Raw genomic sequence first — 16,447 nt, forward strand, 5'->3', positions numbered from 1 at the left:
ACTGAAGCCAGCCGGCACCCTTAGGACTCAGTTTTGCCTTTGGACATACCAACTTCCCATTTGCAAAGACAACAGCAGTTGACATTTATTGAGCAGGAACAATGTGCCTGGCATTGGGCTGGGCTTCACACGCCCGTGCTACCACTTAAGGAACTGTCCCTTCAATGCAGGTGCCATTATTCTCAGCAGGAGTGGAGGAGGAATCAGAGAGGCTGCGGCACTGTCGGTAGCCACACACTGTCGGTAGCCACACACTGTCGGTAGCCACACACAGAGCTGGAGCTTCTCTGACGTGATTCAACTGGGCCCAGTGGTTGCGCCCCAGCTCCAGACAGACAGAGCCAGGTCAGAGGGGGAGGAGGTAGTCTTGCTTGGCTAGAAGCCCTGTCCGCCCTCCCGGGGAGCCGCCTCCTCCCCTGGGCTGCGTGACATCTGCCCCGCTTCCCGGCCCCAGACAGCTGCCCAGAGCCACGTCAGCACTTCCACCCGAGAGTCTGGAAACTGGCTCTGGCCCCTGAGAGGGAAGGAGGGGGAGGAATGCGGTCCCCCGAAGGATGGCTTCTCAGAGGGGTGACCCACTCAGCTAAGTAGGAATAAGGGTACACGACCTTGGACATTTACAAGATGCAGTTTCCCCTGCATCTTGTAGATATGTAGTGGGGGCCTTTTGGCAAGGGTATTAGTAGCATTCAATGTGGATAGAGCATATATTCCCACACAGTCCAACCATAGTTCCAGAGACACCAGTACAGCCAGCTACCCTCACGGCCTACTTAGAGCCACGTGGTCATCTAATAAGGACCCTAGCGGTAAGGAAGTGCCTGGCCCAGCTCTGCAACTGGCCGGCTGGGGCCAGAGATAACCAGCGCCTCCCGGAAAATCATTAGCATCTGTTTGGGCCGGTAAAGTTGGCCCGCTGGTGCGTCCGCCTACTGAAAACGGCGGCTGCGGCCCAGCCCCTTTGGTGCACAAGCCGGCTTTAACTCGGGTGGGGACGACATCTATCTATCCACCCACCCTAGGAGTGGGGTGACGGGACAACAAGCAGGGTCAGGACTTGTGTTGTCAGGGGTGGGGGCTTCCTCTGCAAAGTAAGTGGTTCACTCCGTACTCTGGGTAATCCAGGCCGGCTCTTGGAGATGCCCGTGCTGGCGGCAGCCCAGGGAGTGTGTGGAAATGACACCGCCAGGGCGGCGGAGATTCCCCCCCCCCTCCTGACATTGGCTGGAAAGTGGAGCAGCTCGTCAGGGACAATCAATGGCGATCGATCGCTGCGTGGCGCAGGCGGCCAGCGCGCGGGCGGGGGGGGGGGGGGGGGGGGGGGGGGGGGGGGGGGGGGGGGGGGGGGGGGGGGAGGGGCAGCGCGGCCAGCAGGGGTGGGGGCACCCGTAGATGAGGTCAAAAAACACAGAGCCGCAAAAGGGCATAGTGGGGTCGCATGCATACAAAACCGTACAGAGAGGCATCACATAGGGTACCACATTACAAAATGAGGCAGTCTCATCACACTAGTCTCTGACACAAGTCACAAGAGGGTTGATGTCTGGTCTTCATGGACACACGATGAAATCAGTCACACATAACTACACAATGATATAGCTTATTACAAACACACGACCAGTTCCACCACACACAGGGCACACATACCACACTATTCACCCACCATTTGCCAGCATATAAACTTACACTGACTGGTCTCAACTAGACAAAAACGGAGGAGTTGATATGTCTGGCTGCACAAGGCAAAAAGTTGGGTCTCAATATGCACTTTCACTATGGGATCAAGAGGTCAAGTGGAACACAACTGGGCCACCCATTACCCTAAGATGCACCTCAATAACTAGGAGGAATAAAGTAGCTTGATAGCACCCACCATGAACCAACTTCATCATGTGGAATGCCACCCCCCCCCCCAAATAAACACCAGAGCACAGGCAAAGTGAACAAGCACTAACTCACAGTTCTGACAGTACCGCCATGTGATGCAGCACAGCCCAGGTACACAAGAACTTTACACGGGAGTCTTCGGTCGTGAGTAGAGACCCTAACAGGGGGTTGAACAACTCCTTCACAGGGGTCACCTAAGACCACTGTAAATCATATTTACATTATGATTGGTAAGAGCAGCAAAATTAGTTAGGAAGTAGCCACGGAAATAATTTTATGGTTGGGGGTCACCACAAGTAGCTGTACTACTGGGTCGCAGCACTAGGAAGGCTAGAAGCACTGTGTTAGCAAGTCCTATCTATACAATGACTGATGCCCTGACAGAGCTCTAGACTGAGTTCCTCTCAGGGAACTTGATTCACCACAGCAGCAAAGAACTGTCACTACATCTGGAAAACCCAACTCACATGGTTGTTTTCACCCAAAACAAAACAAAGCCACTCCTACCCCCATCCCACTGGATATATCCTAGCAGCAGGGTGAGCCCAAATAGAACTTAGGCTCTGGGACCTTGGGGAGCCACAACTGAGCCTCTCATCAGGTGCTACTGATCTTACTTCCTGTTACCCTCACAAGCTTTAGTAAGACAAAGTTACCCCACTCAGTCTCCCAAATTCAAGGACTTTCTCTATTTAAATCCACTCTCTATCCCTATATTTTCCCCAAGAGAAATAGAAGAGTTGGTTATAGTCCCAGAATACTGGGCATGGCTGAGTACACCTTCAATCCCAGCATTCTGGTGGCAGAGGCAGGTGGACCTCTGAGGTCAGCCTGATCGGATCTAGAGTGAGTTCCAGGGCAGCCAGAGCTACAGAGAAACCATCTCCAACAACAAAGCCCCAGAGAGGTTCTTTCAGTAACAAGCGTAAGCAGCAGAACAAGACCAGCCCTAGGTCTCAGCAATACCCCTACCCTCATCCTGAAGAAGCACATGTTTGTGGGAGCAGGATCAACATCTTCAGTCCTACAAACACCCTTTTAAGACCTCCACTGTGAGCTAATGCAGGTCAGCTGGGCAGGAGCCCTATCTTCATGTTCAGACTTGGGCCCACCCAAGGACTTCCAAGAATCTCTTCTAGCAAGGGAGCTCCCCACAAAGGAAGGTCATGCCTAGAGTGACTCCCAATACTCCCAGTTAGATTCTCTAAACTTTCTGTGACCGGCTCTCAGGTCTCACACACTGACCCAACATTTCTCCTAACACAGAGGCCTTCCTTGACTAGAGAATGAAGACTGTTTTTGTGACCTAGGATAGGAACAGCAAGGATCTGGCCACGGTGGCTGTTAACAACCAATTCCTTCCCCTTCCAGTAACAACTGAGAAACACATGGGGGAAGAAGAGATCTGATCTGCCATTAACACTCTTTACCCACAGCCCCCAGGCTTTATATCCATCAGTCACAAGTGGTTGACATGTACATCCTGGTATATGCATGCCCCCTAAGGGGCCCAGTCTATACAAGGTACTGGTATCCCATACTGGTCTTTTTTTTGCTTTTTCGAGACAGGGTTTCTCTGTGGTTTTGGAGCCTGTCCTGGAACTACTCTTGTAGACCAGGCTGGTCTCAAACTCACAGAGATCCGCCTGCCTCTGCCTCCCGAGTGCTGGGATTAAAGGTGTGCGCCACCACCGCTCGTCCCATACTGGTCTTGCTCAAAGGTTTGCCATGAAAACACACAAAACAAAACAGGGCATATTTAAATTGTCCATAGTTACTTCCTTGAACCTGGTCCACAAATTTTGTTTGTTTCTTTATGTAATGGCTCTGGCTGTTCTGGAACTCTATAGACCAGGCTGGCCTCAAACTCAAAGAAATCAATCCACCTGTCTTTGCCTGAGTGCTGGGATCAACCAAGTGCTCCTTTTCAATGATAAAAATCAAAGGACATATAAATTATTTGCTCCAAATTATATGATTGAAGAGCCTTTGATCCAAACCCAGATCTAATCTTTTATAAAGGTTACAGATTCAGGCTCACGCCCATATACATAAACACTAAGGAATGTCCATGCTCACAATCTTCAAGAGTTCCTGACATGAACAGCTCCTCCCAGCACACAAAAGCTGGCCTGTGCTGTCCTTTAGTCTGGAGCCAGTCACATTCTGCATAGCTGTTGTTCAGGGAAAGCAGGGAGTCTACATTCCCAGGTTTCTGTCCTGACCCACTCCCCTTCCCCACCAGAGCACAAATTCTTCCTGCTGCAGCCTGATAACCAGCCCCAGTGGGAAAGACGTGGTAGAGAGCAAAGCATTCTGGGGGCCAGTCTACTGCCAGTGTTTTACAGCAAGCCAGCCTTTCCTTCAGGTAAATCTCTATTTTTCTAGTACAGCTACAATCAAGGCTTCCCTACTTATTACAGGGACTTTCCCAGGTCCAAAGTTTTCTTCAGATGTAAGCTCCTTCCCATGGTTAGGAACTAAAGAAAACTCAGGGAGTCCCCTAGACTTCCCTCTCTAGAGGTATACAGCCAAAACCCTGACTTCTGGGCAAAAACAATCTCTAGAAGCTTTCCCAATTTGGGGATAGTAGCGGTTCTCATAGCTCTGCCTGGGTTGCAGCTACTTGGTGACTTCAGCAAATCTACAGTTATTTGCATACCCAGATGGCCAAGCTTAGAATTTCAAAGAATTCCCAATGAAGAGGCAACTGGCTTCCGGATGGTGGCCCTGGAGGCCACAGCTGCGACACTGGAACACTAGAAAGCCTGGGGTCCCCGATCATAAGATAGATTGAAAAAAAGAGTATTTCTCAGGCCTCACTCACCACCAGTGCTCTGCTCTTCTTCCCGACCCTCCATCTTTGGGTCTAAAAGAACCATGTCATGGCTGCCCAGCTCATGCAGGCAAACAAGTGATAGTGGATAGCTGGTGAGGGTACAGGGACCATCTGCTTTTGAGAAAGACAACAGTGGGCACCAGAAACGTGAATCCCCTTGTTCACATGAAACAATGAACACAGCCAAATGGACAAGCCTGGTGTTGAAGCTGTTTATGTAATACAGAGATGACTACAAGAACACGTGGTAAAGGCCTAGCACTTTGATACTTTTGGTAGGGCTAGGGATGGGATTTAAGACACTATAACCTGTTCTCTTTACAGTAAACCTTTCTGAGTACTAGACTGAACTAGGCACTGGTCCGGTTATTTCTAAATACATCAAACAAAAAGCCAAACCTAAAACAAGCCTCCATACCCCAAACAAAAGCCTCTCAGGCTCTGTCCAAGCACATTCACTGACCTCACACACCTTGTAGCTTTAAAAGCTACGGGTCATCATTGCCCTCTGCTGGCTACAGAGGAACTAGCACCCACACAGAACCCCTTTACCTGTAGGTACAAAAACTGTAACCCTAGTTAGCTAGCTATCTGTTGAACCATGAGTTAACAGGGTAGAAAGAAACTGAGGTAGAAAAACGGTGTGCGCGCGGGGGGGGGGGGGGAATTATCTCCCACTCACAGAATAAACATCTGAAGAACCCTAAAACCCCACCAGATTCTATCTTTTCTCATGCCCCTGCCTTATCTGCTCCAAAGGAAGGCTGAGTGAAAAAACCTAGAGCCATACTTCTAGAAAATTAAACTTTAAAGAAGTCTGAGACAGTTTTGTTTCCACTGTCTCCTTTGCCACTCTGCAGCAAGTGCCTGGAAGTTCACAATATCCTTTAACAATTGGCACAATATTCTGCAGGTTAGCTACATCTTCAAAGATGACTGTGATGCTAGCTTGGGGAGGCTGGGGTGTAAACAGGTGAAACCAATGAATTACTACAGGGGGAAACATCAAGACACCAGAACCACAGGGTAAGTAACCCAGCTTTTCCCAATTACTTCAAGCACAGAACCCATCTCTTGCTTCTGAGCTAGTGTTGGCTTTAAAGCCCAAACGGATTATCCTTTGGGATGTCAAGAACTACCTTAATGTCTAGGGAGAACAGAGAAAACTGGCAATCTGGGGAGATATCTTCTTCAACAAAATCCTCTCCTTACCTACTGCAAAAAAATTTTAAATTCAAGATTTGAGGACCAACAAGATGGCTCCCCAAGTAATGGCACTATTTGCTGTCAAGCCTGACAAACTGAATTCAACCTTTGGAACTGACATGGTGGAAGGAAAAAGTCTCCAGAACCTTGTCTGATAACCACACACATGCTCAAAAACCACACACATACTCACACTAAATAAATGTTTAAACATTTTAAGACTTCAGTGTGTCTAGTGGGACAGACCCAGCTTTTGTGGAAGAAGCAAGGATACCCCAAATTCAAGACCAACTCAGGTAACTTGAAACCCTGTCGCAAAAAGCAAAATGAGTGGCTGAGAGATGACTCTGATTACAAGTATTTAATGCTATTCTATTGCCAAGTACGTTCCCAGTATGTACACAGTACCCCATAAACACCACTAACTTCAGTTCCAGGGACTCTGATTTATCTGGTGCCCTAGATATGTGCATGTGGTACACATATTCAGGCAGGTTCACAACAGTACACATTAAAATGGAAAAAAATAATCTTGCAGAGCGTGGTGCCACATGCTTAAACCGAGCACTGGGGAGGCAGAAGCTGGCAAATCAAGGAGTTCAAGGCCAGCCTGGTCTATGTCACACAGAGAAACAATCTTGAAAAATAAAAAAAAAAATAAAAAAAATCTTAAAACAAAAATGGCTGGAAATATCTTTAATTTTAGCACTTGGGAAGCAGAGGGAGCTGGATCTCTTGAGTTCGAGGCCAGCCTGGTACAGAGAGCAAGTTCCAGGACAGCCAGAGCTACACAGAGAAACCCTGTCTCCATAAAACAAAACAAACAAAAAACTTGCCTAGCATGCATGAAGCCCTTGGCTCAATTCCCTGTATTGCGTATGAGGTACATGGTACCTGTAATTCCAGCACTTGGTAAGTAGAAGGATCAAAATCTCAAGGTCATCTACAGCTGTAAGTTTAAAGCTGGTCTGGGCTACAGGAGACTTTGTCTCAAAAATACAAATACTTTTAAAACTGAAGTGGATGCAGCCTATGCTTATAGCCCCAGGCCTTAGGAAGAATTCAGCTCAGAAGTTCATGACCTAAATAAGTAACAAAGTTGAGACTACACATAAAAAACAAAGAAATTCAAAGTTTCTAATTACTTCAGAAAGAAGCTCAAATTGGAGATTTCAAGAATAAGATATGGAAGAAGATGGTTCCATACCTTTGAAAGCTGCAGCAGGCATACTGCATACCCTCACAGGGTGGAAAGGGCTCCTGCTGTTTGAGTATTTAGTGGCTTCATGCTTTCTTTCCTACAAGTGATCAACCATTTGCTTTCAGAGTACAATGTAGGAAATTCTACAAATAACTTACATAGGTTAAAATCAAGCAATGAAACACTAATCAAAGACTGTTAAGCTGCTATATTAGTACCAATGTATTCAAGGTTGAGGTAATGGGGACCAAATCCAGGGCTTTGTGCATCCTACACAAGCACCCTATCTGAGCTACACCCCCGACCTATTAATATAGATTTGTATCTGATAAGAGGTAAAACTCTATGAATAATTCAAAGATGAAAAGTGATCCCTAGCTACTAGTCAAAATTTCTAACTTTGCCTAAATTACCTAAAAAGCAGTCATTGAGAAGGCAAGCTAGGTGGTGACTGGATTACAGTCTCTGAGGTCAACAGCTTTAAAGGTTTTCAAAAGTTGTGCTTTCCCATTTACACTGAATAAGGTAAAACATAGCAACAAAGAATTGGTCCAAAAACTATCAAGAACAATGGTTTTGTGTAAGTAAGGGTATAATACTGAGAGAAAGGCTTTAAAAAAATTAGACAAGATCTCATATATTCCAGACTTTCGATCCATAAGCCCGTACTTCTAAAGTGTTGGGATAACTTATGCTCAGTCCAGACAGACTTATGAAAAGTTACAGAGAACACGAAGAAAGCCAGTTTTCACATAAGTGCATATATAATACAGGTGAACAGGAACCCGCACCAGGTATGCTGTGGGACAATGGTCTGTATGTACCCTGTCACTTGTATTTTAAATAAATGCTGGTCAAAACATATAGGCAGGGCAATGAGAATTCTGGGAAGAGGAAAGTTTCAGTCTGCAGTTGTTACCCAGACACAGAGGATGCAAAAAAGGTACCAAGCCGCGTGGCTAACACAGACAAGAATAAAGGGTTAATGTAAGATATAAGAATAACAAGCTTGAGCTAATGTAGACCTCTGTGTTATTTCTTTGGGACTGAATGACTGTGGGACCTGGCAGGACAGAAATCTCAAGTCAACAGGGGTATATTCCACAGCTCTAAAAGTCAGAGTAGTAGGGGTGAAAAGGAAGACAAAATACATCTATAATTCAGAAGAGCCAGTAACAGAAGAAAATTCTATTGAGACTGACTCACCTCCAGGAAGTGTTAAGGAGTCCTATACTGAGACAAATTAGAATTTCTCCTTAACTGCAGACAAGCGGCAACAGATAAGCATTCTGATTATAATTTAGAAATAACTTATTTCTCCTGGCAATCTAAAGCTCAAAATAATTGATTGAGGCAAACAGATGGCTCAGAAAGTAGGACTGGGTGAAGAAAAGAAATACTTCTAACGTTAAGTCAGTGCAAAAAGTCCCAGCCCTTGGTCATATTTTCCTTTTTACCATAACCTTCCTGTCTCATCATCACCATTATAGCCCTGCTAAATCCTTGTCCTAGACAAAGTAGAAGTTAGCAGGACAATGATCCCTTTGACTACTGGCCAGTAATAAGAGTGTGCAAATATCTGAAATGGTTTTACCAAGATATTGCTCTGAATTAACTGGATAAAACTGTCTAAACTCTTAATAAGACCCAAACAGAAACCCATAACTTTGACATGCCTTTGTAACCACTGCCTTACCAAAATAAAATAAACTTTTAGACACGAGAGAAATTTCCTGTGAGAATCCTGAGTGACATCTGTATTCTTACAGTGAGATGGGATTCATAAAACAAGTAGACCAAAAGTGTCTTCATATTCTAACCACATTCACTGGCCTAATATTGTCTGTGACCATCCAAACCTTTCACTTGGCACTTGCACAATAAGATGACAGCTTTTATTTAGCACAAAAATACTCAAAGCACTCTTTATAAAAATTACCCATACTATGACCTAATAAATGGTAATCAGCAAGCAGCTCTTTGAAATGAAAGGCAAATAAGAATGGGCTTTCAAGAGCTGTGCAACGGAACCCAAAGTAAGTAGCAGCGTTAATAATAAAAAATGGAAACAGCCAATGGCAGAGCAACTATTATGTACAAGGCAAGGGGCCCACTGAAACAGACAGACACACAGCACCCAAAAACTGAATTTCCATCTGCCTATAATAGTAATGATACATGGTGATTTCTGGTTAGAGTTCAATCCTAAATCTTTCTCAGCCGGGCCAATGGTGGCCCATGCCTTTAATCCCAGCACTCGGGAGGGAGAGGCAGGCAGATCTCTTTGAGTTCGAGGCCAGCCTGGTCTACAGAGTTAAGTTCCAGGTCAGGCCCCAAAGCTACAAAGAAACCCTGTCTCGAAAAACCAAAACCAAACAAAAAAAAATCTTTCTCTTACAACCAGTAATACAGCATTCCTGAAATGTCTGTAAGCTGCCAGCTGCTAACCAAGAGACTTTTAGCAGACAGGTTAAGATGGAGGAACAGTGACACTGAGAGATGAGACAGGGGAACAAGTTTAAAACCAAAAGCAGTGGACATTTATTCCTCATTTTTTTGTGCAAGAGTGTAAAGATGCATTTCAAAGAAGCTGATGACTAGAGAGCATCAGCCAGGGCCTTCAGGCTGGCCGGGTTTACAGTTAGGTTAGGAAAGGGGTGAGGGCAGGTAACTTGCCTAGTTCACACGTATGTTTCTGGGTAACAGTTGTTTACAAATTTCAAACTACATTTTACTAGAGTCAAGGGAAGACTTCAAAAAGCCACATACAGTACAATTTAAAACCAATGAACATCCTGCAAATGTTAGTGCAAAGTAATTATGTAGAGTCTCCAATACAAGATTGTGCTCATGTTTCCCAGGTTTGGTCAGTTATTCTTTTATGATTACAATCACAGAGGCTTAACTTATCAAACAGCAACACCTTTGTGTTCTATGTCCTATGTACCAAGAGACTATCACAAGGTTTTGGTGAAATGCTGCTCAGTTTCATAACAAAGCAAATTTATTTAGTTTAACAGTCATGTTCCTGGAATGGTGCACATAAGTTTCATGAAAATGCCTTTGAGCTTATGCCTCTATCGTATTGAATAAAATTACTCTCATATCTTTTTTTACTATGTAAACTGGAATTGTTTCATGATTTTGAAATGCAACAAATATAAATGAAAACATTTCAGGGATGAGGAAAAAATCCACCACTAATCTTAACTAGACAAACTTTTTAAATCAAAAAGCCTATTCACACAAAATTATATGTAATGACTGTAGTAATCAGTTTATTACACAGATTAATCATTCTTGAACGTACAAGCTCCAGAGGAGCAACTGGGTCTTTAAATATACACAAGTATTTCCATCAAATGAATTTTCACCCTTACATCGAAATAGGCCTAAAGCAGTTAAAAACATAAGAAAAATAAGAGCTATTAGCTATGTATTAACTGAGAAACCACATACAAACCAAAGATTATGGAAAGGGGCTAAAAGGAAGAAGGCTGAAAGGGCAGGGAGATGTGAAAGTGTTGGGAACAAAGTCCACCACACTTTATGTACTAACAGCTCCAGTCCATTTAAATGTTGATCAGTCAAAATCAGACCTTAAATACAGCGTGTAGGCAGAGTCTAATCTGTTTGGTCATAACATTCACCTAAGTTGTAGGTCCTTCAGGGTGAAATGAATACAGAAACAGCTTCATGTTCTTCACCGTGCTTTTTATGACTGTTTGAGATTAGATGGGTTCCACTTAAAAACAATCTCCTATGGGTCACTGGAGCTTTTTTCCTCCCATCAAGCAAACACTGTGTACCCACTACCCCTCACATCTTGCCATTATCCAAATTTAGGTCAATAAGAAAAGCTTTTAGTCTCACACCTAGGTTATGCCCGGAGAACTGGCTTCTCACACACACACTTCTCTGCTAGGAGGCAATGTTGGTACAGAAGTACAGTATTTCTAGTTTGTTGTTCCAAGTATGTACAACACGCAGCACTGCTGTGTCAGGTAAACATGTGCACAGGGGAAGATGAGGCGTGGGCTCATAGAAAGCAGTCAAATGGAAATCAAAAGGACTTTCTCTTTCAGAGTTCCCCTAGCTTTATTTGTAGAGGTTATCCAATAATTTCTTTAATTACATCGCATACTTCTGAGTCCATTCCCGAGCTATTCTGTTGTACCTGTACACACACAAAGAGAACTTGGCTTAAGAGAGGTAAGGAGTCAATGAGCAACACATTTCATTCATTATCCCAATTAGTAATTTTAGGGCAATAACTGAAAACACTAAAGCAAAATCATCTTTTCCCCTCCAATTTCTTTCACACATACTCCCCTTACTCTCTCAGTCCCACCCCCCTATCTGAGCTAGGGTCTCACTTCAGAGCCATGGCTGGCCTTGGACTATCTAAAACTAGGATGTATGGCCTCAAACCTGAGGCAATCCTCCTGGGTGCTGCCATTACAGAGATGTACCATGACCTAGCTTTACCTCTAATTACAAATAAACCTGTATTCATAATACAGTGAGACACTGCTGTAAAAACCAAAACGATTTCCTATAAATGCAGTATCTAAAGAACTCAAGTCAAGTTTAGAATTTGCTGATACCTTTTTCTTTTTTTCTTTAAATTCCCGAGACAGGGACTCACTGTTTAACAGCCTTGGCTGTCCTGGATCTCAATTTGTAGATTTGTAGACCAGGTTGGGGAACTCAAGAGATCTGACTGCCTTCGCTCCTGAGTGCTGGAATTAAAGTCATCTGGCTTCCACCCTATGTTTCCGACTGACCTTCAACTCAGTGCAGCCAAAGGCAACCTCAAACTAGTAGTCTTCCTACCTTTGGAGGGCTATGGTATGTGCCAACACACCTTAAGGTTTTTTTGACTATGTAATTCTACATTATATGGTTCTTAAAATCACTTAACAATAATTAAAATGGAATAATGAGCTAAGAGGGGAGATTAAGACAGTAATTTCCAAAAACTGTCTCAAACAACACATAAAAATAAAAAAAGAATGAGACCAGCTTGTACTACTATAGACTCTTGTCTCACAAAAATACAATAAGGGAGCTGGAGACTTGCTCCTCTTAAGGAGGACTTCATTCTGTTCCTAGCTCCTGCATGGTAGGTCACAACCATCTGTAACTCCAGTTCTGGAGATCCAAGTCCTTCTGGACTCTGCGAGTACCAGGGACTCATGTGGTATATACACATATATGCAAGCAAAACTTTCACCTATTCATACACATAAAGCAAACATAAGAAAACCCTACAAAGAAATAGAATGACACAATACCTTCCTTTATATTAATAAAACAATTATTTGGCATGGTTTACTTCAATAATTTATATAATAAAAAAAATTGCTCCATAAAAACATTCCAGTAACAGGGGAGGCTGTAAAAGTCTAGAAGGATAGTATTTGAGGTAAAGACAGTTAAACAGTGAATCACGAGGCTAGCCTCAGCTACATGAGACCATCACAAAACAACAAACCAAAAAAGAAAGAGGACAAAGGAATAGGAATCAATCATTAGGCATGATAGGCTCATTCCTGGAAATCTGGCATTTGGAAGGCTGAGACAAGACAGTGAATGTGGCAGCAAAGGCTATATAGCTAGATTCTGTTTCAAAATGTGTACATATGTGTGAACACAGGTTTGACGGGACATCCTATAGTCCCAGCTACCAAAGACACTGAAAGGCAGAAAGGTCATTCTATTACAGGAATTAAAAGCCAGCTTGGACAGCATAGTGAGACTCTATCTCAAAAACAACCAAAACAAAGCAGTAGGCAAATCTGAGTTTGAGGCCAGCCTGGTCTACAGAACCAGTTTCAGGGCAGGTAATAAAGCAACACAGAAAAACCGTGTCTCAAAAGACAAACAAACAAAAAACCCCAAACAAAGCCAAAATAAATACAACTAATGTTTGGGGACATACATCTTTAGCTACAATATTTGGGAGGTACGGGCAGGTAGATTTGTGACTTCCAGGACAACCAAGACTTTTCAGTGAAACTGCCCCCAAAATAAAAAAAATAATAATAAATTAAGCTGCAGGGTCTGGAAAACGGTGAAGATCACCAGCTGCTCTTCAGAGGATCACTCACATGGTACTTTACACCCCTCTAATGACAGTTTGAGGGAATCTGATGCCCTCTTCTGGCCTCTGAACAAACATGCAGGTAGCAAGCATACACACAATAATTAAAATTTTTAAAATTCTGCCAAAACACATGATTATAGATGCAACTCAGACATAAAACAAAACACTTTTAAGAATTAGTGGCAGAATCCCCCATTCCTGATGTAGCTCCATTAACATCACGATCACCAACAAAACCCAATCAATAATCTATGATTTTTCTGTTATTTATGATTTTGTTTTTTTGATTCTGTTGTTTTTGAGAGAGGTATCAAATTCACAATTCTCCTACTTCAATATTTTACCTATCTCTATGAATTTTCCAATACAACATATTTTAAGTAATCATGTAATATTTTGTTTCTAATTAGTTAAGAGATAGGGTCTTACTCAAAAGAGATCTACCTGTCCCTATTTTAAAGAACTGAGATCAAAGGGATGAACTACACAGTCAGCTATCTGTTTATGGGTTGTTACTTTTTGTTTAGTTTTGACAAGACAGGGTCTCTTTGTATAGCCCTGGAACTCACTCTGTAGACCAGGCTGGCCTCAAACTCACAGAGATATACCTGCCTCTGCCTCCAGAGTGTTCACATCAAGGGTGTGCACCACCACTGCCCAGTGGCAGACAGATCTCTGCATTCAAGGCCAAGCTTGTCTACTGAGCCAGGATAGTCAGGGCTACACAGAGAACACTGTCTCCAACAGTAAAAAACAGAACAAAACAAAAAACATCTAAGTTCTCCAATATGGTTCCTATCATAATCTCACTGAATAATTCCTAAAAGCAAAAATGATGAGTTCGAGGCCACCCTGGTCTACAAAGCAAGTTCCAGAACAGTGAGGACCGTTACATTGAGAAACCCTGTCTCAAAAAACAAACCCTGCCCCAAATAAAAACAAAATCCTTTCATGTACTCCTTGTAGAGTTTATCTTAAACATTCAGTCCATACACCAACGTTATAAGGAAGTTTTGAGACAGCTCCACCCCACACCTGACAGGCGATACTTACTTTTCTCTATCTGTTTTGTAGATCCGAGCAATCTCAGGCACTAAAGGATCATCTGGATTGGGATCACACAACAGAGAACAGATGGACAAAAGTACTAGGGCATTAAAAAAAAAAAAAGTATATGTTAGTAGAAGACCAAAGCAAAGGGCTTAAACATGAGAAGCTGGGCAGCACTCAGGCGGCAGGGATAGGTAAATAGATGGATCTCTGTGAGTTCAAGGCCGACCAAGGCTGTATAGTGAGACCCTGTTTCTAAGGAAAGAACAAACAATGCCCCCTCCCCCATCAACCTGAGATGCTACCAATGTTAAGAATAGAATTGGGAATGCAGGTAACTTAATGATGGAAAGCTTGCATAATGTGCATGAGATTCTGTTCTGAATTCAGTTATTAGCAGAACAAAAGCTCTTCTAAACCCTAGATTGAGAACACTTGTCAGTGCCAGTGAACTTCAATTTTTAAAAGCTCAAGTTTAGAGAAAATCAGCTGTCAAATTTCCAGCAACAGACAAAATTACTTGTCTGACATCACCCTCCAATACAAGGAAACTTCAAGGACAGCTCATGATAGAACAAATTGTCTCAAAAATGAAATAAATTTTAGCCAGGTACCAGTAGCTCAGACTTGTAATTCCCACACTAGAGAAACTAAGGCAGGCCTGGAGGGATGGCTCAGCCGTTAAAGGCTAGGCTCACAACCAAAAATATAAGAAACTAAGGCAGGCACATTGCCACAAGTGGAAACCAGTCTAGACTACAGAGTAAGACAGCAAAAATAACCAAACGGCACCAGTGAAATGGCTCAGCAGTAAAAAACTTGAACAGACTGCCAAGCTAAGTTTGATTCCTGGAACCCAAAAGCGGAAGGAGATAACGAACTCCAAGAGTTGGCCTTTGATCTATATGCAGTGCTTTTTGCAACCCACCCCACATACATTAATAATTAAATAAAGTCAAACAATCATATCATTCACCTTTCTCAGTGGTAGCTGGCTTATTTACACTTTTAAGGCAGTACTTCATTCTATATCAAGCTAGCCTAAAATTTGCTATGCAAGAATAATTTTGAATATCAATCATTCTGCACCCATTTCTCAAAAATATAGGATTACAGTGTATATACCACTATAACAGGCTTCTACCTATTCTTGAGTATCACAATCAACAAGTTGGCATTATACCAAGGATTATCTATTCTTGAAAAAAAATCAACCCCTTTCCATTGTATCAACAAATTCTACTACAGAGTAATGAAGATTGGCTCTTTCAAAAGAAACAGGAGTGGGGCTCAAGAGATGGCCCAGCAGTTAAGAGCACTGACTTCTCTTCTAGGGAAGCCAGGTTCAATTCCCAGCACCCACATGGCAGCTAACAACCATCTAACTCCAAGATCTGACACCCTCACACTGACATACATGCAGACAAATAAAATTTTGAGAGAGAGAGAGAGAATATGAAACAGAAGTTATAAAAAAAAAATAATAAACTGGGGCTGGAAAGACAGCTATGCAATTAGGACCACTAGCCACTCAGGACCCAGGTTCAATTCCCAGAACCCATATGATACTGTGGTACATGCTCACAACTCTAACTCCAATAACAGGTGATTCAATACTCTCTTCTGGCCTCTGGGGGAACCAGACACATACACAATACAAATACACCCATTAATGCAAAACACACATAAATTTGAAAAACATATAATTTTTAAAAAGATAAACCAATAAAAAATATAATCAATTATTTCACCTTGACATCAAATAACTATTCCATTACCTTTTGAAATAGTTAGTGCTGGAGACCACTGTGATCGTAGAATATCAAGACAAATGCTGCCATTACTGTTAATATTTGGATGATAAATTCTTGTTGTAAATGCAACCTAAAGAAAAATAAATCCTTGTGATTGATTTAGTATATTCATACAGAGCATATTAAAAGCAATTATCATATTCCAAATACCTTAGGTGGTTTGAAGGGGTAATCTGTTGGAAAATGAATTGTCAAGAAAAACACTCCACCCTGATAGGGGCTGTCATTCTGTTGATGATAAGAAAATGAGATTTAAAATGAATAAATTACATAAAGTAAGTATTAAGGAATTAAAGTGAATACTTACTGGCCCCATTATTGTAGCTTGCCAATGAAACACT

The 16,447-nt window shown here is 42.7% G+C and overlaps 1 protein-coding gene across 1 annotated transcript in view; it reads right to left on the minus strand.

The window, feature by feature from the left end:
* Positions 1–10,384: 10,384 nt before the first annotated feature.
* Ube2d2 (ubiquitin conjugating enzyme E2 D2) overlaps positions 10,385–16,447 on the minus strand; it is a 37,788-nt gene continuing 31,725 nt past the window's right edge. The window contains exons 3-7 of the mRNA XM_050134903.1: positions 16,414–16,445; positions 16,257–16,334; positions 16,071–16,176; positions 14,296–14,389; positions 10,385–11,310 (exon numbers count right to left, since the gene is read on the minus strand). Of these exons, the coding sequence (XP_049990860.1) occupies positions 11,265–11,310; positions 14,296–14,389; positions 16,071–16,176; positions 16,257–16,334; positions 16,414–16,445 (356 nt within the window). The 3' untranslated portion in view covers positions 10,385–11,264. The remainder of the gene's footprint in view (positions 11,311–14,295; positions 14,390–16,070; positions 16,177–16,256; positions 16,335–16,413; positions 16,446–16,447) is intronic.

Source organism: Alexandromys fortis, unplaced genomic scaffold (assembly GCF_014885135.2).
Source record: "Alexandromys fortis isolate MF-2015 unplaced genomic scaffold, M_Fortis_MF-2015_v1.1 scaffold_25, whole genome shotgun sequence".
NCBI lineage: Eukaryota > Metazoa > Chordata > Mammalia > Rodentia > Cricetidae > Alexandromys > Alexandromys fortis.